This window comes from Silene latifolia, chromosome 10 (assembly GCF_048544455.1).
Source record: "Silene latifolia isolate original U9 population chromosome 10, ASM4854445v1, whole genome shotgun sequence".
Lineage (NCBI taxonomy): Eukaryota > Viridiplantae > Streptophyta > Magnoliopsida > Caryophyllales > Caryophyllaceae > Silene > Silene latifolia.
In genome coordinates, this window is record NC_133535.1 from 23,835,444 (window position 1) to 23,862,018 (window position 26,575).

A 26,575-nucleotide genomic window follows, 5' to 3' on the forward strand; every position below is an offset into this window, starting at 1 on the left:
AGTTTGTGAATTTGGTGTCTTTTTAGGGTTTATTTTGAATGTAAAATGTGACCAAAATGGGTTAAGAATGATGGCATCTGACATGATTGTATATATGGTGAATGAAGTCTAATTGACATGGTGACAAATTGTGGACTAAATGGTAACAATTTCTGCCTATTGATTATGAACTTAGGTGGATTATCTTTGTCATCACTTTTGTAGATAATGTAGTTAGGTGACAATAAGCAAATAACTATGAACTTTATATATAATGCGACACCGTCCTATTTGTGACCATTTTTTATTTTATTGTAGCATGATTTGAATGGTGTCAAAGTGATGTTAATTTGGTGTCTTTTTGGGTGTGTTCTGATTGAAATATGTGACCAAATTAATCATGAATGTTGGAAGCTATCTATATGTACTATATATGAAATGTTGCATAGTTTTGTTTGTGACCAGTTATAATTTGATTGTAGCGTGTTTGTAATGGTGTCAAAGTGTTGTTAATTTGGTGTCTTTTTGGTGTGTTTTGATATTAATATGTTGGTTACAAATATTAACATATGCTTGAACTATGTCGTAGGAAAAAGAAGGAGGTGGATGGCCATGGATCACCGAGGCAGTTGTTCAATCTGATTGCTATTCTAACAGAAGCTCAGAAAAAGGATATCGAGGACATCGGTTTCGGTGGGCTGCTAGAGTTGAAGACACATGCTTTTTATCATCAGATGGTGGACTGGTTGCTCCAGAAATATGACCCTAGTTCGAGGATGTTCTTGTTTAACCGCCATGTCCAATTTGTTCTAACCAAACATGATGTCTACGACGCCTTCATGCTACCGTGTATTGACAAAACTATAGAACCGAGGACCGATCAGGAATTGGCACAGATTTGGCGTGAAAGTTTCAAGGTCACGAAGAAAGATGAGATATCAATAGAGAGTGTTAGAGTAGCAATGTTGGGCTGCACTTTGACGTCTTGAATTTAAGAAAATGTTTGTGGTATTTGCTATGGCGACTTTCCTTGCACCAACGGTTCACAATCGTATCGACTTACGCTTGGTGAAAGCAGTGGAGGATGTGGACTCTATTTCACAGCTGGACTGGTGTTCATTGGTGTTGCTACGTCTCAACCAAGCAGTTGCGTCGTGAAGGTCCCACGACACCAAGAATGTAGGAGGTTGTCTCATGTTTCTACAGCTGATGTACTTCCACCGTCTGACTTGGTGGGGGCTCCCAGAACCGACTAGACTACCGCTTGTTCAACATTGGACTCGGAGCGTCCGAAGGAGAGAATGGCCCAGGAAGTTGCTGCATACCCGCATCATCGCGGCTTTGGGATTGGTGTTTGGGAGCTGCCCACATATCCAATATCAAGGCACCAAGTGAAGCGCTTGTACCGTCGCAGAAATGACCAGGACCCTCCGTCCAGATTTATTCAACTCCCACTACCTGAAGGCATTCAGACTGATGAGGAATTGCAGGCCTCTTATGCTGATGTACGCTCTCCTCTTTCATCGTTTTTAATGTTGATGTCTTCAGACAGTATGTGAGCAGATTGGTTATAAGTGTTGGCAGCTAACATTCTTGAGGGTTGTAATGTTTACGTCTGCAAACATTATGTGACCATCTGCATTGGTTATGTTTACATTATATCATTTCATTTTATGTTTACATTATATCATTTCTTTTGGTATAGGTGCGAGTCCGCAATTGGATGACAACAAGGAGGAACCTTTCAATGGTCTCCGTTATGCACAAGAGCCTAATGCATGAGTTGGAAGCCCAGGAGGGACTTGCAGACGTGCTTCGATCGGTGCAGTCAGCAGCAAATCTCGTCGATGAAGGCGAACAGTCCCAGGGGTCATTTACGCAAGCGTTGGGTTCACCGGGGTTTGTTGCTGCTTGGAATGCGCTTGGCGAGAAGTTGGACGCACTTGTGAATGTGGAGATGGTGGAGGTGACTTCATTTTCTCTTGGCCTTGATGACATTGGCGTTACTAGTCAGAGAACCGGGCAGACTAACACCCGCAGCAAGGGGAGGAAATCAACTGCCTCGAAGTAGTAGACGTGTCATGGTTGGATGTTGTTTATGGGCCTAATGTATGGCCTTATTTTGGATAATTAATATGGCCCTGATGGATGGCCTTATTTTGGATATTAGATATGGCCGTAATGTATGGCCTCATTTTGGATGTTAATTATGGCCCTGTTGTACGGCCTTATTTTCGGACATGTTCGGTAGGTTGGCTGAATATTTGTGTTTTTATAGCTATGACTTCTCTGTTTGTTATCCAGTTGTGTTTCCCCTCCCTTATATGGGTGTTATAAGTTGTGCCATTTCGTATAAAAATAGGAACATATGTTACCTAAGCAGATGGTTTATACTTAGACCAATTATGTTACCATGTTCTATTTGGTAACATATGTTCCAAGAATAGTGTCTAAACTATCAAAGGCCAATGTCATATCCTTCCAAGCGCTGAATTATTTAAAAATGTCAAGTGTATACATATAATTATGGTATCATATTGTGCAAAAATAAGGACATCGTTTAACGAGTCATAAAGCAGCCTTTAATTCAACATTGTTTCTTAGAATAAAATTAACTAACTCAAAATAGTTTACAGTTTGGAGAATTATGTTACCATGTTATATTTGGTAACATATGTTCGAAGAATAGTATCTATACTTTAAAAGAGTGGCAACCCTAAGATGTTTATACTTTCAGCAATAATGTTACCAAATATTTATAGTTACATATAGTCCAAGAATGGCAACATGCCTTTAAAAAGTGAAAACCTTTAATTTAAGATCTGAAAAGCAGCCTTTAAATTAAGATCTGCTAACAGATTGTACAATAATGGCAACATTAATTCGGTACATCGTTTTGCAAAAAGCAGACCATACTTCCAAACATTACGACATAGTTCAAAATGACAAAATATCAGACCATTTTAGATAACCTAACAAATAATACAATAATGGTCACAACAGTGATGTCTTCCACGCCCTATGGCTAAGTGGCACTAGCTTTGATGCGTTGTGGTTTGCAAAAGGTCAAAATGTTACCATATCAGCGACGTTCACAGGAGACGAGGAATTGGGGTGTATGCGTCCCCATCATTTGCAACAGCTTTTTTGGCTTTCTTCTTCTTTCCAAGTCCGTTTTTTTTCCTTGCGCTCCTACCTTTCGTCGTTACACGGATAGGATCAAGAATAGGGCGCTCTTCGGTTGTTTTAGTGTTTGTTTCGGCGTCCACAGAAATCTTCTGCAGTAACACTATTACTTCAGCATTTGCCACCTCAAAGAACTTCTCCACAATTACCCTTGCCTCCATTACCTTCTGGCTCTTTGTTATGAGGTTGTGGACATTGGTGAGGGTTGAACGTCGCCGATTAATGGCCTCATTTGCAGCACTTCGGCGCATATCAGCAGGTAGTAAACGTTTCCAGACATCCGTTTTTGAAAATTTCGTCCACCTCCTGTGGATGCAACTAGCAGGGATCTCCTGCATAGAATGCATGTGTAGGACCCGTATGATGTGGTAACATATGATGCCCATTACTTGGTACTTCCTACAAGTGCAAACACACAAGTTGTTCCCGCAATCATAAGTAACATGATGGGAAGACCCCTCGTTGCCAACCGTGTCGACACTATAAATTAAAGTGGTATCTTCATGGGTGATAAGTGCTGCCCGGGTGCCCATTGCAAGTCCAAACTCCTTCTCAAACACACGGAACAGCTCCATAGTGTATATCTGAGATGCATGTTGAAGAAGGTCTACAAGGGGGAACACGGATGTAGGGGACGCTCTTATAGAGTTGAATTCTTTCCGCTCCTCCTCTCCTCTCCACCTCCTCACGGTCGTCTCAAATATTCCAAAGAATTCAGTGACTGATGTTGTTTTTGAAGCTTGGAACCCCATAGCATGATTTGTACTCTCGCTCCTTTGGGAAGAAAGGATACCCGCTGAGAAGTACTGATTATTCAATGCAGTACACCATTTAATTCGTAAACTGTATAATCTATTGAACCATGGGTGGTTCTCAACACCATACTCTGTCGTCATTCTTTTCCATGTCGCTTCGAATTCCTTTTCGTTAAAGCAACCATTAAGACATTTGTTGAACAAATTCTGGAATGTCCTATCATGCTTTAAATGACCAAAGTGTGAGATGGCGTTCTGTTGGATATGCCATTGGCATAACCTATGCCTGCTTTCTGGGTATATCTGTATGGAGACAGAAGAAAAATGTTAGCATTTAGAAGTCATATGTTTATGTTTGCGATGTTCAATTGAAGACAGTACTTAACAGATTCATATGGTGACATTTTACTAATTAACACACACAGTATAATATGATTATATATCTACGAATAATGTTGCCATTAAATGTGCTTACATAAGTGCTTCATATGGTGACATTTTCAACTTAAGTCAAAGAGCTGATTATTAAAATATGTTGTCAATTTTTTGACAATTGTAAACGTAGGTTAAGTGGTCACATATTGAATAATTAACTGGACATAGTCTGTGCCTACTAAGGACAGAAGACAATGTTACCATATAGAGGTCATATGTTTATAGCTATATTTTTTTTCCCATGTGATTACATAAGTGCTTCATATGGTGACATCTTTAATTTACCTCAAAAGGTGGATTACTAAAATATGTTGACAGAGTTTGGAAAATTGTTGTCATTTGAGTTTCCATTTGACTTAGTAAAATATGGTGACATATGTTAATGCATCTGCCTAATTTGTTATCATATTTCGGATTAATGATATGCAAAGTGAAGTGGTCACATAATGGTGGCATAACTCAACATGCGAAACTTATCAGTAAGACATAGAATATACCGCTTCAACTGCATTTGTCATTGCTTTGTCTTGGTCAGTGAAAATGGAGACAAGACAAACATCCTCACCCATAGCTTCATTAAACACATTGAACAACCATTGGAATGATTCTTCTTGCTCGTCGGATAGGAAAGCACACCCAAACATGACATTGGACCAGTGGTTATTTATACCAACAAATGCACCACAAATCAGATTGTACCTGTTAGTGCGATACGTTGTGTCAAAGATGACAACATCATGATACAATCGGTAGTCCTCCCTCATCATCGAGTCACACCAGAAAAGGTGATGGAGTCTCCCTTCTTTGTTGAATTGGACTCGGAAGAAAAACCCGGGATCCTCAGCTTGTCTTTTAGTGAGCAGATTAATTAGCGTGGCTGCGTCACCGCCCTCGATCGCTTTAAATCTTCAGCCTATGAACAAAGTTGATGTGATCCCTCTTGGTGTGTCCGACGAATACATCGCCCCCCGCTACAGCAGCTGCCACTTTGTATTGAACCGAGAGGGCTACAAAGGCTTCAGTCAAGGCCCTTATAGCCTCTGCCTCAGCATCACTAATTCTCCTCTCCGAGCGGTGGTGCTGTTGCCATTAAGGGGGAGTCAGCTCATGGTTGTGTTCTGTGAAATGTTGCATTACCTCCCACTTCCCGTCCTCGTTCACTTGTGTTCTTAAACCGGCTTTGCATTGGCAACGTGTGACTGCAGAATTCCCCAAAGGATTGTCGTTATCGTCTCGCCTATTACCATTTGCATGTACTCCGACAATGAACATACAAAGTATCTCTCGAATACGGGTGTACCACTTCCGTTCGCTCTACGAGAAGTTGCTTTCCTAATGCTGAAACCAATGGCCTGTGAGTGTTTCCTGAACAACTCATAAATTAATTCCCATTTCTCTGCTTTCATTCCCAATAGGGATTTTGAATAGTCTGTACCTGCATAGATTTACAAGGTCACATTAGGCAATAAAGTGTAAACATATATAACATAAATAACAACATCTGCATTTACATATTTATCCATACTCTAGTTACAGGGTTACATAAGGACTAAAATTAGACACATTTGTTTGACGTACAAAAATTGTTTCCAAGTAAGCAGGTCCAATGTCGTTGACAGGGTGACATTATGTAGGGAAATGCACACATTAAACAGGTAAATAACAATATGCATTATTGTTGACAGGGTGACATTAGGACTAACAGTAAAGCCATTAACACCGAAAATGTAAACATCCATTATATTTAAACAACCGTATTATATTTAAACATCCGTTATATCATACACATATGCTGCACTGAAAACCTACAAATAATATTCAAATTAATAAACTGACAGGCTGACATTTGGACCAACAGTACAGACAAAAGAACGATAAATGTAAACATCCATTATATTACAGTAAAATCAAACATATATGGTATGCATCAAAACTATAAACTAATATTACAGTTCATGATGGTAGAACTTAACAAAGAAAAACTTTATGCTCACTGAGAATTTGCACATCAATATAATGCAATACAAATGTCACAAACACATCAATATAATTCAATAACTTGTTATTTCCTTGATTTTAAGATGTATTATAGTAACATTAATAATAACAATAATTTGCCCTACCTTCTAAACAGAAAAATGGCGTAAAAAAGGCATACCTCTACCTCTAGTCGTCGTGTTTTCTGTTGAAGGCTGAACAATTATCCCACCATGATTATTATCTGCACATTCCATTATTGTTGGAACGATTAGGGCACCATCAACTAACATTTCTGTAAAGGTTTGTTGAAGATCTTCCATTTTTTTTGAACTATGAGAATAATAAAGTTGTTGGAAGATCTTCAATAATAAAGTTGCAAATTTTTACGCCATTTTAGTTGTAAATTATAGAGAATAAAAGGAAAATGTAGAAAGAAGATCGGAATTATGAGAATGGAAGCAAGTTGTTGTGCAAAATCATGGTGAAATGGAAGTAGGGTTGTGCATGGGGGGCAAAGATCTCAGAAGCATTTAATGCAAGATACACTTATTGCAAATTATTGGAATTAAATATGTTACACAAAGTACAAATTGGCAATAGAATAATCTTTGCAGTACACAAGTCATGCGCCTCAAACAGTGAAGCCGCCGTCTCTTTGATGTGCTGTCAGCGCAGGCTTCCATGCAAACGGGTACCACATTGAGTTAAATGGTATGTATTTGGCCCGTCTCTTATTTGTGGCGGATATCTCCGTCACAAATAAGAATTTGTGAACATAGTGGGTAGTTATTTTTGTTATTCTTTATTTATTTTTATTATTTTTTTCTTCAATAACTACCTAAGAGGAGTATCCTATTCCCTACTCTTGGGAGTAGGATATAATTTACCCGATCTAAAAGTAGCTATACGTCTAGACTTCTTTTTTACACGATATTTCTAACTTTGCCTGTCCCTTTTATCTCCTCTTTGTCTAACTTTATCCATATTTCGTGTTGTATTCTAACAATCAAAATGAAATTAGCATCAAAGACGATACTTGGGATCGACAAGGAGTTCAAATCCGACACAAATTAGACATGAAATGATTTATGAGAGAATTCAACACAAATTAGTAGAATTGAACAAGAACCAAAAAAAAAAAAAAAAAAGTGAGAAAATTCAGGTTTTAACTATCTAGTTGGTGTCTCCTAAAACAATAATATTCGTCTTAAAATTAAAACATGTCAAATAACACCTACTTAGATAGAATGAGCCAAACTTTCCGTTATTCAATAGACAACCAACTTTCCGTTATTCAATAAAGTTGGTTGTCTAACTTTCCGTTATTTAATAGACAACCAACTTTATGTTGGGCATAAACAAATACTCTCTCCATTCAAATACAGGAACGAAAATCTCTTTAGGGTTTCCTATGAGAGCATTTTTCTAGGACTTCTCCTATAGTTTTCTCCTTCGATCTAAAGGCGAATCTCTACGTTTTTTCGTGGATTTTCTCGTGATTGGTAACGTTGATAAGGGTTTCTTTCAACATAGCATGAATAACAGGAGAGCAGGGAAGGAAGTTATGGACTCGACCAATTATTTTGTTTGGGATGTGGGGGATGAGGAAAGAGACACAACGAAGACTGAATACATCGTTGTGGGGCGAATTTGCACGCTAAAGACAGTCAATGCAAATGCGGTTGTTGATACAACGATAAAGGCTTGGAACACGAAAGGTACAGTTTTTGGTAATATTATCGATGCAAAGAATAAGATTTTTATTTTTAAGTTCGCTGATGAGAACGATAAAACTAGGGTTATCGAAGGCCAACCTTGACATTTCGATAAGTTTATTTGGTGCCTAAATGACCCGATATGTGATGGCAAACTCACTGATACACCTCTATTCCATGTCCCCTTGTGGGCGAGAGTTTATAATCTGCCTATACGGGGGCGTTCGAATGTTGAGAATGTGAAACGAATAGGAGCGCAATTGGGAGAGTATATTGGGATGGACGAAGCCCCAGTGCCAGAACTTGAATGAGCTATACGTGTCAGAGTTTTACATGATGTACGGAAGCCCCTCCGTGATGCTGTGCATATTCGAATGGTTAGTGGAAAGTCTGTGGATTTCGAAGTAAAGTATGAACGGCTGCCTACCTTCTGTTACGAGTGTAGGGTTTTAGGCCATGGGGAAAAGGATTGCGATGACGGTCCGTATGAAGATGGCGAGTTCAAATACAGTGAGAGGCTTCGAGCCTCCCCATGGAGAGTAGTAAAGACGGTGGCAGATGGGGGAGCTAAGATGGCAAGAGCTTTGAACCCGATTTTTGATAAGGAATATGAGAAGAGGGAGGAGGAGAATATTTCGAATATGATCATGAAGCTACAAAATATTTCGATCAAGCATAAGAGAAGCAAGGCAGTGCTACCTCATACAGTCAGTGTGTGTGTGGGGGGGGGGGGCTCGATGGTTGATGAGGGTGTACAAAGAGCGAGGATGGAGGGGGACAGCGTGGTGAACCAGAGGCAAGAGGGTTGGCGCAAGGAGAGGGGAGAGGTTAATGGTGGAGGGCAGGATGGTAGGGAGAAGAGTTGATGCGTGTCTTTTATATGATGTTTTAAAGCCTATTTTACACGCATTTTAGAGCTCATTTATGTAGTTTAAGCTACCATTTTCCCCATTTTCGTCTACTTTCGTATTTTCGTGTAATATTGCATATTATTGCGGAAATGAGTAGATATCGAGCCGAATCCATCCCCGAGTACCTTGCATTGCATTTGACGTGAAGTATTTACTCGAGAAACGAACTTGGTGCGCATTTCGAGACCTGAAAGATAATTTTATGAAGAATTAGAAGCGGACTACCAGCTATAGTGGTCGATCGACTGGTCTTCATGGTCGATCGACCAGAGCACGAAGAACAGAAGCTTCTGTACAACATAGGTTGGTCGATCGACTGGTCCTTGTGGTCGATCGACCAGACCGTGATTTTGACGCAAGTTAAAAGATCGAGAATTAGAAAGCCCAATGTATTCTTAGGTTTAGGAATAAGTGTTACGTGATATTCCTATATAACATAACCTAGTTTTCAGAATAATCATCAAGTTTTATCATCAAGTTCTTAAGATACAATTCGATAGTCATTAGTTTAGTTTATTCTTCCATTAATAAAGTTTCTTTTTGCATTCGGTTTTGATCTTTCCTCTGCAATTCCTCTATACGGTATTCTTATGTTCTAATATTCAGTTTTATTACTTTTATTCGTAGTATAGAATTGTTAGGTTAGAATTCCCAAAGCCGATTATCGTTTTATGTTAATTGTTCATTTAATTAATTTAACCATGAATTCAGTATCTTTATTCGTTAATCTTGTTGTTGTTTTTATCGCAAACATGAGTAGCTAAATACCCCGTGCTAGGATGTAGGGAATCTGTAGAAGTAGGCGGTGTAGAATAGTGACCTGAAATCGCGCCATGGTCGATCGACCGGCCTATCTGGTCGATCGACCGGCCACGTGAGATTACCTTCGTTTTAATTAATTTAATTTCTATATTTGACAAATCGAGTGCACGCGACTAGTTGAATGCCTAGGAATTGACCAACCCAATAAAGATCGAAAGATAGGGAAGGGAAATAGACTGCCTAATTAAGACGACTAAATTAATAAGATCGAGAGCTAAGTTAATTTAGACTTTTAAATCACTTTTCAGGACGAAAGTTAGCATTAGTGATATTAGGGACCCGTAGCGAGATCGAAAGATGCTACCTGTTAAGAATGGACCGAGAGGACTTCTTATTTTCCCGTCTCACGTGATTGTTGTAGACCTACCTAGGATACTGTCGCCGAAACTATAGTGAACCGACCATCTTAGCACCCTTTTAATATTTGATTTCATCTATTAGCTTAGTTTACTTTTCATTTGTTGCCTTTAGTTATAGATCAACTCTAAACAAACCCCCACTCATATGTTACTTTAGACTAAGATTAAGACAACTATTAATTGCATCGCCTCCTTGTGGTTCGACCCTGACTGCCACTATCTATAGTAGTAGTTTGGAATTATAAATTTATCTTTGGTACTCTACGACGGTATCAAGAGTGATAGGAGGGTGGAAACGTGTGGGTCTGGGGAAAATACGCAAGGGGAGGAGGTTGAGGGGACTGCGGGGATGGGAAGAGGTTTGAGAGGAAATATGGGGTGTGGTAGAGAAGGAAAGAAGTGGCAACGTTTTGAGAGAGCTCCTTTTAGTGGTCAGAAAGGCGGGGAAGAGGAGATAAGGGACCTGCTGGTCGTGGGTGTAGGAGAGAAGCGACCTATGTCAGTTCTGGGAGGGACTGTGGGCTTAGTGGAGAAGAAGAGTCGTAAAAGCATGGATGTATGTTCATCTGAGGCGGTGGTTGAGGACACTTAACCCCGTCGGGCATTATGAAAATATTGAGCCTTAACTGCAGGGGTCTGGGCAACCCGACTGCGGTAGGCGGTTTAAAAAATCTTGTCCGTAGAGAGAACCCAGATTTTGTTTTTCTTTGTGAGACGAAGTTAAGTGCAGTGGAGATGGAAGCTGTTGTAAAAACCATGAGGGAGTATGATGGGTGGGCCATAGATAGTGTAGGGAGGTCAGGAGGGCTAGCTAGCTGGTGGCGTAAGGAGGTAGAGGTAAAATTCAGGTCGGCCACGGTCCACTATATGGACTGGGATGTGAATATTGGGGGCAGGCAATAGAGGTTGACGGGTTTTTATGGATGGCCAGTTGTTCAAGATCGCCATCTGTCTTGGCAACAGTTACGCATTTTAGCAGAGGATAATGACGACCCGTGGCTATGCATTGGTGATTTTAACGAAATTCTTTTTGGCACGGAGATGAAGGGTGGGGAGAGACCGCAATGGCAGATGACTAGTTTTAGAGATGCTGTGAACGATTGTGGCCTTAGGGACCTTGCGTTTGAGGGATACGAGTTCACCTATGACAATGGGCAAGCTGGAGCTGACAATCGACAAAGTCGAATTGATAGAGCAATGATTACGGAAGAATGGGCGGATACATTCCTTTATGCTAAATTGCACCATTTGGAGCCGGGCTTGTCTGACCATGTACCAATCATGGTCCTCTTGGATAATAGGAAGGCCGAAGGGGAGAGAGGAAAGGGCATCTTTCGCTTTGAGCAGATGTGGGTTGGCGAGGAGGGTTGTGAGGATACTATAAGGCGGGCTTGGGATCCGGGTGATGATGTGACGAACAATTTGAGGACGTGTGCTAATGAATTGTCGAGATGGCAAGGAGCTAATATTGGAAACCTGGTGAAAGATATTAAAATACAAAGGAAGAAGCTGCTAAAGATTAATGCTAGTGAACGGACAGAGAGCAATGTGAAGGAGCGCCGGAAAATTAAAAAGAAAATAGCCAGACTCATTAACCAGGAAGAACAATTTTGGCAACAACGATCAAGGGTCCTATGGTTGAAAGACGGGGAAAGAAACATGGCATACTTCCATAGAATGGTGAGACAAAGGAAACAGAAGAATTATATAAAGCTCATTACGGATGACCAGGGTCGAAAATTCGAGACACAGGAGGGCATTAAGAGGGTGGCTGTGGATTATTTTGCGAAGCTGTTTGAGACGTCTAATCCGGTGCTGGCTGTGGATGAATTTCGAGGGGTGGAGGACAGAGTGTTGGGGGAGATGAATAGTAGTTTACGCGAACCATATACAGGAGAAGAGGTACTTGATGCGCTAAACCAAATGCATCCTCTAAAGGCCCCCGGACCAGACGGTATGAATGCTTTATTTTTCCAAAATTACTGGCATAATGTTGGACCCTCGGTGATTAGGACATGCTTGCACATTCTTAATGGGGGCGGGATATCCGAGGAGATGAATATGACTCATATAGTACTCATACCGAAGAAAAAAGAAGCGAGTCACATGGCGGATTTCATACCCATAAGCCTTTGTAATGTCTTTTATAATATTGTGTCGAAAATGCTTGCAAATAGATTAAAACGTTTTCTTGATGATATTGTTTCGGAGAACCAAAGCGCCTTTGTCCCGGGCCGGCTCATCACTGATAAGATATTGGTAGCTTTTGAACTATTCCATCACATGAAGAATTCACGAAGTGGAGGGGGGCACATGGCTCTAAAGCTTGACATGACTAAGGCGTATGATAGGATCGAATGGGGTTTCTTGGAGGGCACGTTGAGAGCTATGGGGTTCAATGAGGGCTGGAGCAGCAGGGTTATGGCTTGTGTGCGGCCGGTGTCTTATGCAGTAACGGTAAACGGGTCATATACTGAGATTTTCAAACCCCATAGGGGCCTTCGCCAAGGCGACCCCTTATCTCCGTACTTGTTCATCTTATGTTCTGAGGTTTTTTCGGGCATGATTCGTCGGGAAATGGAAGCTGGGAACCTCCATAGGATTCGTGTTGCACCGTTGGCACCGATGGCGTCTCACCGTTTCTTCGCCGATAACAGCATTACCTTATAAGGCAAGCGAAAGGGAAGCAAGGGTGGTTAGGGCCATCATCCAGCGGTATGAATTGGCGTCCTGAAAATTAGTTAACCTTGAAAAGACTACGGTCTCCTTTAGTAGAGGCACTTATAATTTTAGGAAGCATGCGGTGGTTTCAATTCTAGGGGTCCGTTCAGTCCGCGAGCAAGGGAAGTCTCTTGGGCTACCTACGGTGATTGGGCAATCGAAAAGGGAACTGGTACAGGTACTCCGGGATAAGTTGAATAAAAGACTTCAAGGGTGGAGAAGTATGATGCTAAGCAAGGCCGGAAAGGAGACCCTCATCAAACCCGTGGCACAAGCTATCCCGGACTATGCTATGAGTGTGTTTAAAATCCCGGGGTTTTTTTGTGACGAACTTAAAAGCTTAGTCTCAAATTTCTGGTGGGGTTCTGTGAATGGGCGCAAGAAAATGCCTTGGATTGCGTGGGATAAATTGTGTCGTGCTAAGGAGAGTGGTGGACTAGGCTTCCATGATTTTCGACTTTTTAATAAGGCATTGTTGGGGAAGCAAGGGTGGAGATTGATGACGGAGGATACCAGTCTTATGGCGAGAGTTCTTAAGGGGAAATACTTCGCTGATCGTGACTTTTTAAGAGCGGAGCTTGGGTCCAACCCGAGCTTTACTTGGCGTAGTATTTGGGAAGCTAAGGACGTGATTTTTTTGGGCGCGAGGAGACGAATTGGGGATGGATGGAGCACTAATGTGTGGCTGGATCCTTGGATCCCGAAGACCCAATCGCGAAGAGTCTTATCTCCTCGACATGACAATGATGCGTCGATGAAAGTAACACACCTTATGACTCATGACCGGACTGGATGGGATGAAGAGCTTCTAAGAGCGATGTTTTGCCCTTTGAACAAGAACGTATTAAAGCAATCCGCATTTGTGAAACACATGCCGTGGATGATTGGTGTTGGGACCATACAAAGGATGGCCAATATTCCGTCAAAACAGCTTATCACCTGCTCATGGGAAGGGAGGAAGAAGCTGAGCAATCCGACTGGGCGAGGAGTAAATGCCTGTGGAATGTGATTTGGAGGACACCGGTTATTCCTCGCGTTAAAATTTTCATGTGGCAGATGTGTCATGATGTGCTTCCAATGAGACACAATATAGCTCGCAGGCTAGTGTAGATACCTCATATCTGCACCTCCCGCAAACCACCCGGTGATGATTGGGCCGCATGTTTGGTACACGGAACGATTTGTGACAGTTCGTAAGTTTATCGTCAAGTGATCGCTCAAAAACTTGTGTCTACCTCTTAATTGTCATCTACGCGCCGATACGGTCATTTTGGCTGTAATTAGAGTACATTTGGAGTCTGGGACAAAAACCGTCTTCATTTTCTAATAACCGTTTAAAATGCCGAGTCATAATGTTCTGGAATGTTCCGGATATTTCTATTCCATATTTTCCAATCTTTTGATCTTTGGTAAAATATCTCCCGTAATATTCACACAAAATATTAAGGAAACGAGATTAATCCGCTATTTCATAATAGAAATGCGGAAATCTTTCTTCCGCAGGAGGAAACCACTAAGGAAAGGACGCAGCAAGTGCTGCGTCTCTTCCAAGAGACGCGGTGCCTGCTGCGCCTCTTCCTCAGTCCTTTTCTGCGTATTTTTTTCATATCTTTTCGAGATTCACTTCCAAAGTTTCTCCGAAAACCCTACTTCCTCCGTGTGATTAGTATAAATAGAGACCTTCGGTCTCACATATTTCTCACGCGAGTGTCCGCCCTTCTCTTCTCCCTTTGCATTCTAGACCACGTTCTTACTTTTTAGCGTCTACGTGCTTGAACATTCGACTACGTAAGCTCAGATCTTTCTGAGTACCAGCCTCGTTTTGCACGACCGACCAATTTGACCAACCCCACAATTAATCAACTTTAATCAACTTTATTCGTTTCCCTCCTAGAGGGCACTTTCGTCGTACATTCGAGTCGAGCATCACTAAATGTTAACTTAGTTCATCTCGTTTCGTCAAACATGTAAGTTTGAGGGTGTAAATCCCTATTTTATTATTGTTCTTTATTTTTTGTAATCACAATTGTAAGATTTATGTCGAGAATACTCTTAAAACCGATTTGTAAAACCTTGTTTTAAAACCCTTTTTACGGATTATCAGAAGACAACCGTCGAGAAAGGACGCAGCAACTGCTGCGCCTCTTCGAAGGGACGCAGCACCTGCTGCGCCTCTTCGTGAGGCTGCCGCAGTTCCTGCTTCCTTTCTTCTTCCTTCGTCTTTTGTTATCTGTTCGTTTTCGTTTTCTTTGTTTGTTCATCGTTTCATCGACACAATAATTTGAGTATAATAATTTTAACATTAATGTTTAATTCATATTTCAAATGCCGACTTAAATCCCTTATAATCCATATTTGTGGGTTTTTGTCATTAAATCAAATTCGGTTTTTAGAGATTCGATTCATCCATATTGAGTCTCTGAAATTCGTCATTGATATATTTGCATCTTTTGTTTATCTTCACCATCATTAATTCGTCATTAATAACTTATTTAACCTAATTAATTCATCTAATTCGATTAATTTTATAAATAGTCTTTCTAATCTTGTAATTAATTCGTTCTAATTAGTTTTGTCCATGTTTTATCGTTTTTATGACTCAATCATATGTAAATAATCTATTAATCACTTCTATCCGAGTCAAATAACGTAATCAAGCATTAAATCACCAACGAACATACAATTTGCAATTCCGGCTTCACAGCCAGAACTGAGCCAAGGAACAGACGCAGCGACTGCTGCGCCTCTTAGCACCTAATAATCTGTTCGTTAATTTATTTATTCTTTCTTTTCTAAAATCATCCGTTTTAAATGTATTTTCGACGTAAATCAATAAATCAAACGTAATTATTGTAATTTTCATTATTGTATTTATTATTGTATTTCTTTATTATTGCTTGTATGTCTTTACATGTAATCAACTTAAACTTCTACCTCGACATTAATTGTATGCTAAATTATGTGATAACCGACTTAGCCTAATACTCACATGTTAGGATAAAATAATGGATGTTGCATTGCATGCATATAATCGACAATATATCGAGTATAGACAATTTTCCTAATCATTAGTAGAGGCCGCTATCGAGGCGGGCGGGATTAGGTGTTCGATCAAAAGAGCTTCCTAATACGTACCCTCACCCCTTACTCCAGATCTCTGTGAACATTCTTGTTCATTGGCATCCACGAGAGTCATTCTAGATATATAATGCTAAGGGTAACGAGTTCTTGGTGTTCATGTCACTACTTTGTGTCTTGACATGACACGAGGTATTCGAACGGTTTCCAATTTTCCACAATAAATTGGTGGCGACTCCACAAATGCAAACGCTTGTTCTCCCCCCAAGCGCCCCCGTGGGCCTGCGTCCACAGTTTGGCGACTCCGCTGGGGATAATACACTTACGTGTAGCCAAAAGGGTGAAACTTGAACATGGTTAGGGAATTGTTAGTACAAGACAATTGTCGATTTTCATAACTCGGTCTTCCTAGATCGTTTCATTCGGCCTTCATAGGCCCAACCCAACCCATTCGACCAATCGTCCCATCTAAACGGTCCTAATTCTTATTTGGGCCTAAAGATGGATAGCGATTGACATCATCCATACCATGGTACTTACTCTTGTTTGTATCAAGGACTTTCACTACTTGAGGAAATGGACTAGAAATCGGCCTTACTCTTGTTTGGTACGAGCCTCTCCAAAGACCTCGGGTTTGATTGTTCGGTATGGTAACCCACCTTTTAAAACCAAAACCCTTACTAAATGCACTCAGCATCTCGTTATAATGCTTGTATAATATTTGTACCATATGTGATCACCATTTCTAAACAAAACCATGACGATTTTTTTTGTAAAATCAAATTCCCTTTTAAAATGTAAAAATTTGCGAAACATAAGCCTAATATTAGCGCAAAACCAGTCGAAACTCTGTCCAATTGTCGAGTCAAAATTCGGGCCTCAAAGCCCATTTCAAAACCTTACTTCGAGTCCACTCCTACAATTACACTACAGTTGACTAGGACCAACATTTTCAAACTTTGTCATTTCCTCAAAACTCACTTGACACAAGTGGCACACTCCCACTTCACGAGTCAAAACATTTTTTCAAGTAAGTGTGCTAGAATGGTCGATCGTGTTTTGATTCGTCGTCGATCCCTTATCCAGTTTCCAAGATGCCTGAAACAAGCGACGTGAGCCACAACCAACCCCAGAATGGTAATGATCAAATCCTAGCCGCACTAGCTCATCTCCAAGTTACTCAAGATCAAGTGTATGATCGCCTCGACACAATCGAAGGCCGAATATATGCCGTGGAAACGAGGATGCCTCCTCGAGAAAGTGAAGTGTCTGATGAATTCGTGAATAACTTCGGGGACGAAAAACCTCCCGTAGGTATGACTGCAGCTGAGAAATGACTCCAATAGTTGGAGGAACAATTGATGTATCTCAAAGGGGATGACATTTATAGGGAAAATAATCGCAAATATGAAGCCGTGAGCTCCAAGTTGCCAACCAACTTCAACATGACAGATATCCCTAAATTCAAGGGGCATGAAAACCCTTTGAACCATATCCGTGCTTTCAAGGATTGCATGTCTATCAAAGGCATTAAACCCGAGATGTTCTTAAGGATCTTTCCTTCATCTCTTGACACCATCCCAAGACAATGGTTCTATTCTCTAGAGCATAAGAAGATCGCTACCTGGGACGATGCCGCAATTGAATTTGCCAAACAATATGCGAATAATGCTGAAATCCAAGTCAACATGCGCACTTTAGAGGTTCTTACCCAAAATGACAAAGAAGGTTTCACCGACTTCCTAAGTAGGTGGAGGAAGACTAGTACCCAACTTGTTGAACGTCCAGATGAAGCTACCCTCGTGGAGAAATTCGTTGACAACCTAAAGCCCATCTATGCAAGTCATTTGAGGTACCAAAACATTAAGACGTTCAAAGACTTAACCGTACTAGGAACAAGGATCGAAGATGACATCCGTAAAGGGCTCTTGTCCAAAACGGTAGGTCGTGGATATCAAGGCTCAAAAAGTCGTTCTTACGGCTCTACTAGCAAGACTGATGAAGTTAACCTTCTCGAGCCATCTAAGAAGAGTACCCCACCAAGGAAATTCACAAATATTGGGGACACAAACTCCAATGCTCTAAAAAGGTTGATGAAACTAGGCAAGCTTCAACCCATAGGCCCTACATCTGAACCAGAAAAGAAATCCAAGTTCTGGGATGAGAATTCGTACTGCGAATACCATAGAGGTAAGGGACATGACACAGAAAAATGCTACAAACTGAAAAATGTACTTCAAGACATGATTGAAGACGGTCGCCTACCAATACTGCCTGGGGATAAGCCTAACAACACTCAGAATCCTCTTGGAATTCTAGTGATTACAAGTGAAGAATCTACCATAGATTGTTCACACCTCATTTCTCCACTCGAAGATGAAATCAATGCAATAGAGAGTGAAGGGAACTGTTTGGGTATTTTTTACCGGATTGGTTGATTCGGGTCAATGCGGTCTTACTCGCTGGATACTTGATTGTTTGTTTGTATGACGATATCTAAATGAAGGAAATAAAGTACGAAATATAAATTGACACGTAAGATTTGGTGACGCAGAAAACCCAATGTGGGAACAACCGCGGAAGGGACGATGCCCTGCCAAATATTGCACTATTCTTGAATAGGAGGATGATTACAATGATAACGTAATGTGAAGCTTTCTAGCTCGAAATATAATGTGCGTGGGATCTTGAATGATTGTATGTGTTGATGTCTGAATGTCCTTCTTTGACTGCATCCTTGGCTATTTATAGGGTAAGAACCCTAGGCATATCCTACCTTGATTATGGCAAGGGAATATAACTTCCATAATAACTTTTTCCATATTTGGCCGTCTCCCTCAATTCTCCCTGATCTCCCTAACTTCTCCCTGATCTTCCTGACTTCTCTTTCCTAAATCCAGACGCTCCCTTCAATGGGCTTTTGGTCTCCCCTTATGCGTGTGTCGGCCCATTCCTCCTTCCCCGTGCTTACTCCAACCATGGGCTCCCCCTCTCCTTATCCCTCCTTTTATGTTCCATTATTTGTTAAGTGGGCCTTTCCCTATTGTGTGATTTTTAGCCCAAACAGTTTGCCCCAAATTTCTTGTGAAGTGCGCTTCGAGGTGTCGAGCAAGGAATTTACGTAGTCGACTGCTAAAACCTTAAGCCGTCATTTGCACTTCTTTTCATGCAAATCCATCATCACTGCTGCCCACCTCCTCTTTTCTCGCACCCTACTCCCTCTCTCTTCCTTTATAACCTCAACCTCCTCCCTTTACTTCCATTAATCATTTCCCATTAAAACTCTTTCTCTCTCCCCTCAAATCCTTAACCTTCTTCTCCTCTTTCCTTGTCGGCTCCACTATTCCACTCTCCGTCGTTCCTTCCACCAGGTATTTCTCCCTCCTTTTCTTCTTAATTCCCATTTTCTCTTTCTCCACCATGGGGAAAACCCGACACTCATCATCGACGTTCACACCCTATGACCGTAACCCTGACCCGGTCTTTCCTTCCCGGGGACTCTTTACTTATCCCCATGACTATGACTCCGTCTTGACCCCTGCTGACATTCCCATGATCAAGGGTTTGCTTGGTCTTGGTGATGGGGTGGATATTTCCATCCCTGAACCGGACCAAAAAGATGACGCCCTTCGTCCAGGATGGGTTTGTTTTTATCTATACCCATTTAGATATGGTCTCCGCTTCCCTTTTCCTAAACTTGTTCAAGACTTCATCTTCACAAACAACTTTGCTATGGCACAAATTTCTGCCACTGTCTGGAGGGTTCTTCTTTACTCCTCGGCCTCTTGTCAAAACACCGGTAATTTCATCTCCCTAGGTGATTTGGCCTATATGTACAATATCAGGTCCCTGGGTAGGGGCCAATTCTCACTCCGGGGCTCTGGAGAGGCTCCCTTCAGGCATGTGTCCAAATCTCGAGATGAGAAATGGTTTGAGGACTTCTTCCTCGTGAGGAAGGACTCTATCGAGCCGCCTGCCGATTATATCTTCGATAAATGGGTCATAACTTCGAGTAAGTAGCCTCCCTGTCACTTGATTTGTTTATCTTGCTGCTTACTAGCTTACTTCATCGCCTTCGTGCAGGTCCCTGTTACCTGACCCGCATCGGTGCCCAGATCCCTACCCGTAACAAGTTGTTCTGCATCTCTGAATTCGAGAGAAAGTTTCCTGACCTGCTTCCTGTTTTTTTGCCTGCTTCTTCCTCCAACCCCCTTCAATTAGCTCACAGTATGTCTTCTGGTAAGCTTTCTACTGTTGCTTTAACTTGCATGCAACTTTATTGACAGCTTAATTTTCCTGACGCCTGAAATGATGTTTGCTCGCAGGTTCAAAAGTTGACCCTTTGGAAGCTATCCTCCAGAGCGCAAAAAGAAAGAGGTTCACTACCAGCCCTGATGTGGCGTCTGCCTCCAAGAGGAGTGCTCCTGCTGCCTCTTTCCAGACTCCTCCTACTCACTCCAGTTCTGCTAGGCCTGAACCCTTGGAGGTTGACCCGTTGCCTTGCCACTCCCCTCCTCCTCCTACCAGTCCTCGCGCTTCAGCCAGCGGAGGCACCATTGCTCACTTCCCAGAGGGTTTTGGGAATGTTGATAAGGTGCCATACTGGCCAGAGATCGACCAGCTGCTCTTCCCTCCTCTAAAAGAGGCTTTCTCAGAATTTTCTCCGGAGGAGAGGGCTGAGAATGATGTGCACAATGCCTTCATGGTAAGTGATCTTCGTCTTCCACCTGTTCTAAATTTTACCTTTAATTTTTCTTGCTAACTTTTAATTTTTCCTGCCCCTGACCCTCCAGTCTTCTCTTTATAACAGGAAGATGATCAACGCAGTGCAGACCACCAGCCGTGCCACCAATGTCAAAAACCAAGAGCTGAAAGGGACGATTGCCGACTTGGCGCAGCAGCGATCTGATCTGAAGGAGCGCGTGGTGGAGCTGAAGGCTGAGCTTGCTGGTGCCAAGAAGAAGTTGAGGGAAGGGTATGATCAGCTGGCACGCACTCAAGAGGTGTGCAACACCTTCTCTAATTCCCTCAAGCGCTCTGACGAGAAAATCAGCGAGCTGATCTCCCTGGCCACCAATGTTGTTGCCTATGCTACCTGGCGGGGAAAAATCAGTGGGATGCGTGTTGCTCTTGAGGGGGCTCCAACCCAGCAAGCTATAGAGGAGGAGGAGAGGCAGCTGGAGATGCTCTACCCCACTCCACCTGATCTGAGTGCGCTGATGCCTGAAGTTGGGGAGGTGAATTCTCCTACGCTGGCTGAGCAGGCTGATGCTGGAGATGCTGGACTGCCCCAGGATGTTGCTGACGGAGCTCAGGAAGCTATGGCAGCTAAGGGTGCGCAAGCTGATCTGGTACCTGAAATAGAAGGTCAGCAGGCAGAGGACATGCCAGAAGTGGAGGTCATTAATGTGACCGATAATTAAGTTTTTCTTATATCAATGAACTTTTTGGTAGTCTGGCCCGGTGGTGGCAGACTTGTAAGTTTTTTATACTTTTCCTGGTAGCTCGCCAAGGTGGCGATTAAAGTTTGGGGCCGTATTTTGGCCATGTTTTGGAATATCCCTTGCCGTAGCTTGGCAAGTTTTAAGCATATATTGTGTTTTTGTCTCTTAGGTTTCCTTAATTTAGGATGTTGCCGTGTGAGCCTGCTGGCTGATTTAGGCGAGTCCTGTCACCCTGAAGAGGTTGACCTTCAGACTCAGCTAGCTGTCGTTTCAGTCTGCTGACTGACTTAGGCGTATGCCGCAATGTAAGGTAGGGTGGCCGTGTCAACCTGAGAGGTTGATTTAGACCAGTCGTGTCAGCCTGAAGAGGCTGATCTAGACTCAGCTAGCTGTCGTGTCAGTCTGACGACTGATTTAGGCGTATGCCGCAGTTTTGGACTACTTAGCCTTGTTCATGACGCAGGGTGTGTTCATCACGTTTAAAGCCAACAGGGGCATAATTTAAGCAAGTTTATCGTCGTTCTAGGACCAATGGGATGCTGCAGGATTCTGGTAGCTCAGAGATCCCTACGTGCCATATACATGTGCATGCATGCTGGGGCCCTGATTAATTGTGATTAGTGCGAGCTACGTCCAGGGGGTGGTATCAGAGGTAGCTGGGTAAGCGTGTTTAGCTGTCAACCAGGCTCCCTTTCGTATGTTCCACTGTCCGCCTGGTGAGGGTGCTCCTGATGGAGAAAGTAGGTTAGGCATGTTGGAGTGCCATGTGCCTTGTCACCCCGCGTTGGCAGTTGACGGTCCTGCTAGATACACTTTCAATGTACCATAGACATTAGAATTCAGGGTGATGTACTTAGAGAAGCCTGAAAACAGAAAAATCCTATTAGAACGATGTGAGGTACCTGACGCTATCTCATGGGATACCAGAGCAATTGTGGTCCCAGGACGCTGTCAGTCCACACCATCCAATAGTAGTTTAAAATTTAAAAGAGTCAGAGAAGCCAGGAATGAGAGTGAAATTGGTAGTATGCCTACTACCGGACTTTCTTTTATTTTAAAATAATTTGACTTTACATAGTACATTACCCTGCAAGCTAAAATCTACTTATTATTAAAAGTAATATCTCTTCAGGTGAATATGTTCCATGGGCGTTGTATGATTTGACCGTCCATAGTCATCAGTCTGTATGCGCCATGGCCAACAACTCCTTCTACCTGGTATAGTCCTTCCCATTTGTAGGCGAATTTGCCTGCCTTTCGATTTTTAGTGTTTTGGAACACTTCTCGGAGAACCAGGTCTCCCACCTCCAAGAGCCTGACTTTCACATTCTTGTTGTAACTCCTGGCCACTGACTGCTTGTAGGCAGCTAGGCGTATTTTTGCATTTGCTCGCAGCTCGTCTATTGTGTCCAGGCTCCTGACCATCTCTGCACTGTTCAGTTCCCCTGTTATACATCCATAACTGTGAGTGGGAACCAGAACTTCTGATGGAATGACTGCTTCCGCGCCAAACACCAGGCTGAAGGGTGTTTGGCCTGTTGCTATCTTTGGCGTTGTTCTGTCTGACCATAACACTAGTGGCAACTCATCTGCCAACTTTCCTCCTAACTCCTGTAACTTCTTCTCATATTGTCCATGATAATTTTATTGCTGGACTCAGCTTGCCCGTTAGATTTTGGGGTCCTGGGTGCTGATTTTTTTAAGGTGATGTTCCATCTGGCACAGTATCCTTCAGCGTCGTTGGAGATAAACTGTGAGCCATTGTCACATATGATTTCTGATGGGATACCAAACCTGCAGATGATGTTACGTTTTATGAACGAGATGACTTGTTTGTCCTTTACTTCTGTGAATGCTTCCGCCTCTATCCATTTGGAGAAGTAATCTGTCATTTCTAGCATCCATATTCTCTTTTCTGTAGCTCTTGGTAGGGGGCCTACTATGTTCATGCCCCATGTCATGAACGGCCAGGGGGAGATGATAGGGTGTAAGGGCTCTGGTGGCTGATGGATCATTGGTGCTGAGCGTTGGCAGGCGTCACACTTACGCGCGTATTCTGCTGCATCTGCCTTCATTATGGGCCAGAAGTATCCTTGTCTGAGAGCTTTATTTAACAGACTCCTGCCCCCTGCATGGTTTCCACATTCACCACTATGGAGAGCATGTAACACAGTCTGTGCTTCCTCCTTGTCCAGGCATCGTAAGTAGGGACCTGCCAGTGACTTCCTGAATAGTATATCGTCAATAAGTATAAACCTGGAGGCTTTTATTCTGAAAGCCCTCACTTACTTCTTGTCATCTGGCAGCTTATTATGCTGCAGCCGGTCTAGGTAAGGTGTGCGCCAATCCCGATCGCCGCTCAGTATGGCGGGTTGGTCGGTAATTTGGTTGGTCATCGAGAACCTTCCCCGGCCTCCGTAGCTGCCTGAACTCCCATTTTGTCCGGCTGATCCTCCAGTTCTCCTTTATCTATTTCGTCTGTCTTCTGGATAGAAGGTTCCAGCATGTGTGCGATGGGAATGCTGGATTGTTCTGTCGGTTTGAACGTTGCCCCCAGAGTTGCTAAGGCATCTGCTTCCACATTCTGATCTCTGGGGATCTACTTAAGCTTGCAAGTTTTGAATTTCTATTTTAACTCTTTTGCTACTTTTAAGTATGCAATCGTCTTTGAATCTCTGGCTATAAACTCATCATTCACGTGGTTGACTATTAGTAAAGAGTCACTGGATATGTGCAGGTGCTTGACTCCTATTTCCAGAGCTAGCTGCATTCCTAATATCAAGGCCTCGTATTCTGTTTCATTATTGGTTGCCTTGAATTCACATCTTACTGCCTGTGCTATCAGATCTCCCTGTGGTGACCGCAGGATCAACCCTACACCTGCCCCCCTTTGGTTGGAGGCTCCGTCAATATGCATCTGCCAGACCTCTACCTCCCTGTTCCCCTCTAGGGTGAGGATTTCCTCATCTGCCAGATTTTGGATGGTTGGGCTGAAGTCTGACATAAGTCTGCTAGTGCTTGCGATTTAATTGTTGTTCTAGGTTCATACTGGATATCATACCCACTGAGTTGTACGGACCACTTCGACATTCTGCCTGACAGTTCAGGTCTCCTCATGATAGACTTCAGCGGGTAGTTGGTCACGACATGTATGGTGTGGGATTCAAAATAGGGGCGCAGCTTGTAAGATGCTACTACCAGTAGGGGTGGGCATAATCCGGTCCGGACCGGAATCGAGTGGACCGGAACCGGAATTAAAAATTCCGGTCCGGTCTCCGGTCCACCATTTTCCAAGATTCCGGTTTTCGGTCCGGTCCGGTCCGGGACCGGTATTTTCCGGTCCGGCCCGGTTTGGACCGGAATGCCCGGAATTATTGTTGTTTTCATTTTTTTTCTTAAAATTGTATTTTTATTCCGGTCCAACCGGTCCGATCCTGTCCAATGGACCGGAATTTTTGGACCGGAATTTGAAAAAGTGGGTAATTCCGGTCCAAACGGTCCGGTCCGGTCTTGGACCGTAATTTTTCCGGTCCGGTCCCGGACCGGAATTTTTGTAATCCGGTCCGGTCCCGGTCCATGAATTTTGCCGATTCCGGTTCCGGTCCAAACCGATTCCAGTCCGGTTTCGGATCGGTGCCCAGCCCTAACTACCAGTGCTAGTACTAATTTTTCGAGAGATGTGTACCTGGTCTCTGCCGGTAGCAGAGACTTGCTTACGTAGTATATGATACGTGCATATTCTATACACTTTATCTGCGGTTTTGGCACGTATTTCTATGCGTATTTGTTAGCCTTAAGCTACTATTTCTCCCGAAACGGTTTACTTTGCATTTTCTATGATTTATTGTAGGAATGAGTGGAAGTAAGCTAATCAAGCCTAATTCGTCCTCCGGAGGCAACTTCAAGGAAGCTTGGAAGAAGGAAGTTCGAATTCACCCACATTGGGATGCGTGCAAAGGAGTGAAGAGCTGAATTGAAGAGAGGAAGAGTCACCGACAAAGACCATCGATCGATCGACCAGATCCTTTGATCGGTCGACCGTTGAAGTCAAGCGTGCGTGCTGCTTACGCATTTACCAGTCGATCGACCATGCTGACCGGTCGATCGACCAGTCTGCGAGCTGAGATTTATTTCTTCGTGTTAGACTTTTAAAGCCCAACTTGTAATTGATCCTTTGGCATTTTTTATCAGTAGAACGCAGCAATTATTAGGTTATGCTTTTCATTATTGAAGAACTCAGTTTTTAGATCTAGTTTTTGGGGACGGAAAACCTCGAATTCGATTACGTTGTTCATCTTTTCAATTAGTAAGTTTTATGCAAATTTCCTCTTCTTTTAATTCTTGTTATTTCAATTCTTGTTTTACCAATTTAATTCCAGCAATTCATCTCTTGTCTTTTGTCTTTTATTTAAATTCAATCATGTCAATCTTGTTCTTTGTTATCAATTTAGCAATTGTTTTAGTTTTAGTCATGCGTAGCTAATTGTTTTGATTGGGAACGAGGTGAGCCATGGCATAAATTAGGATTGTTTGTTAGCATGAATTCTTCCGTATCGATCTTGTTGTCTTTTGATAAGCCTTTTTACTAGATTGAAAGATTAGTAATTAGAATTATCATTAGATTGGAATTTCCTTTGAGCGAAAGCTTTGAGAAATTTCGGGGAATTAGAAGACCGCAAGGTTAATTTGAGCATAGATCGAGAGGCTTGCTTATACCCCCTGAGACCGTATTATAGGATTTCTGCTACCTTATTGCCCTGACCATTGCCATGGTGAACCGAATTTCCCGATCTTCCTTTTATCTTGAAATTCTTATTTAAGCAATTAGTCATTAGAATCAACCAATTTCAAAACCCCCCCTTTTAATTGTTACTTCTTTAGACTGAAAAATAGCAAACAAAATCAACCTTGTCTCTCTGTGGTTCGACCCTTACTATCACTAGCTATAGTTTTATTTTGGAATTATAAATTTAATTTTGATACAAAACGACGGTATGCTTTGTTAGCCTCACATATGAGATTTGGCATGCTAGGAATATAGCAAGGCTTTAAGGGCAGATTGTCAGACCTGAGGATCTGGTTTTTAAACTTATCAATAGCATCAAGCAACGATGGAGCAAGAGGAATCATCATAGCTTGACCCAGCGTGATCAAGTATGGATAGATAGTGTAGGAAATTAGAATGGATTT

The 26,575-nt window shown here is 42.3% G+C and overlaps 2 protein-coding genes across 2 annotated transcripts; one reads left to right on the top strand and one right to left on the bottom strand.

Moving 5' to 3' along the window:
- Nucleotides 1-3,071: 3,071 nt before the first annotated feature.
- Nucleotides 3,072-5,119, bottom strand: LOC141607291 (protein FAR1-RELATED SEQUENCE 5-like). Its single transcript, XM_074426647.1, has 2 exons — nt 4,853-5,119; nt 3,072-4,223 (listed from the first exon to the last, which is right to left on the bottom strand). The coding sequence occupies exons 1-2, from the start codon at nt 5,117-5,119 to the stop codon at nt 3,072-3,074; spliced, it is 1,419 nt and encodes a 472-aa protein (XP_074282748.1).
- A 5,396-nt stretch (nt 5,120-10,515) lies between these two features.
- On the top strand, nt 10,516-12,812 carry LOC141607292 (uncharacterized). Its single transcript, XM_074426648.1, has 3 exons — nt 10,516-10,698; nt 10,863-10,979; nt 11,106-12,812. The coding sequence occupies exons 1-3, from the start codon at nt 10,516-10,518 to the stop codon at nt 12,810-12,812; spliced, it is 2,007 nt and encodes a 668-aa protein (XP_074282749.1).
- Nucleotides 12,813-26,575: the final 13,763 nt, after the last annotated feature.

Excerpts from the sequence above, each read along its gene's own strand:
- LOC141607291 (XM_074426647.1), bottom strand. The coding sequence starts at position 5,119 with ATGAGGGAGGACTACCGATTGTATCATGATGTTGTCATCTTTGACACA. Across the intron at positions 4,224-4,852 it reads TGACAAATGCAGTTGAAGCG|ATATACCCAGAAAGCAGGCA; the intron begins GTATATTCTATG and ends GTCTCCATACAG.
- LOC141607292 (XM_074426648.1), top strand. The coding sequence starts at position 10,516 with ATGGGGTGTGGTAGAGAAGGAAAGAAGTGGCAACGTTTTGAGAGAGCT. Across the intron at positions 10,699-10,862 it reads AGAGTCGTAAAAGCATGGAT|TTAAGTGCAGTGGAGATGGA; the intron begins GTATGTTCATCT and ends TGTGAGACGAAG. Across the intron at positions 10,980-11,105 it reads GGTGGCGTAAGGAGGTAGAG|TTACGCATTTTAGCAGAGGA; the intron begins GTAAAATTCAGG and ends TCTTGGCAACAG.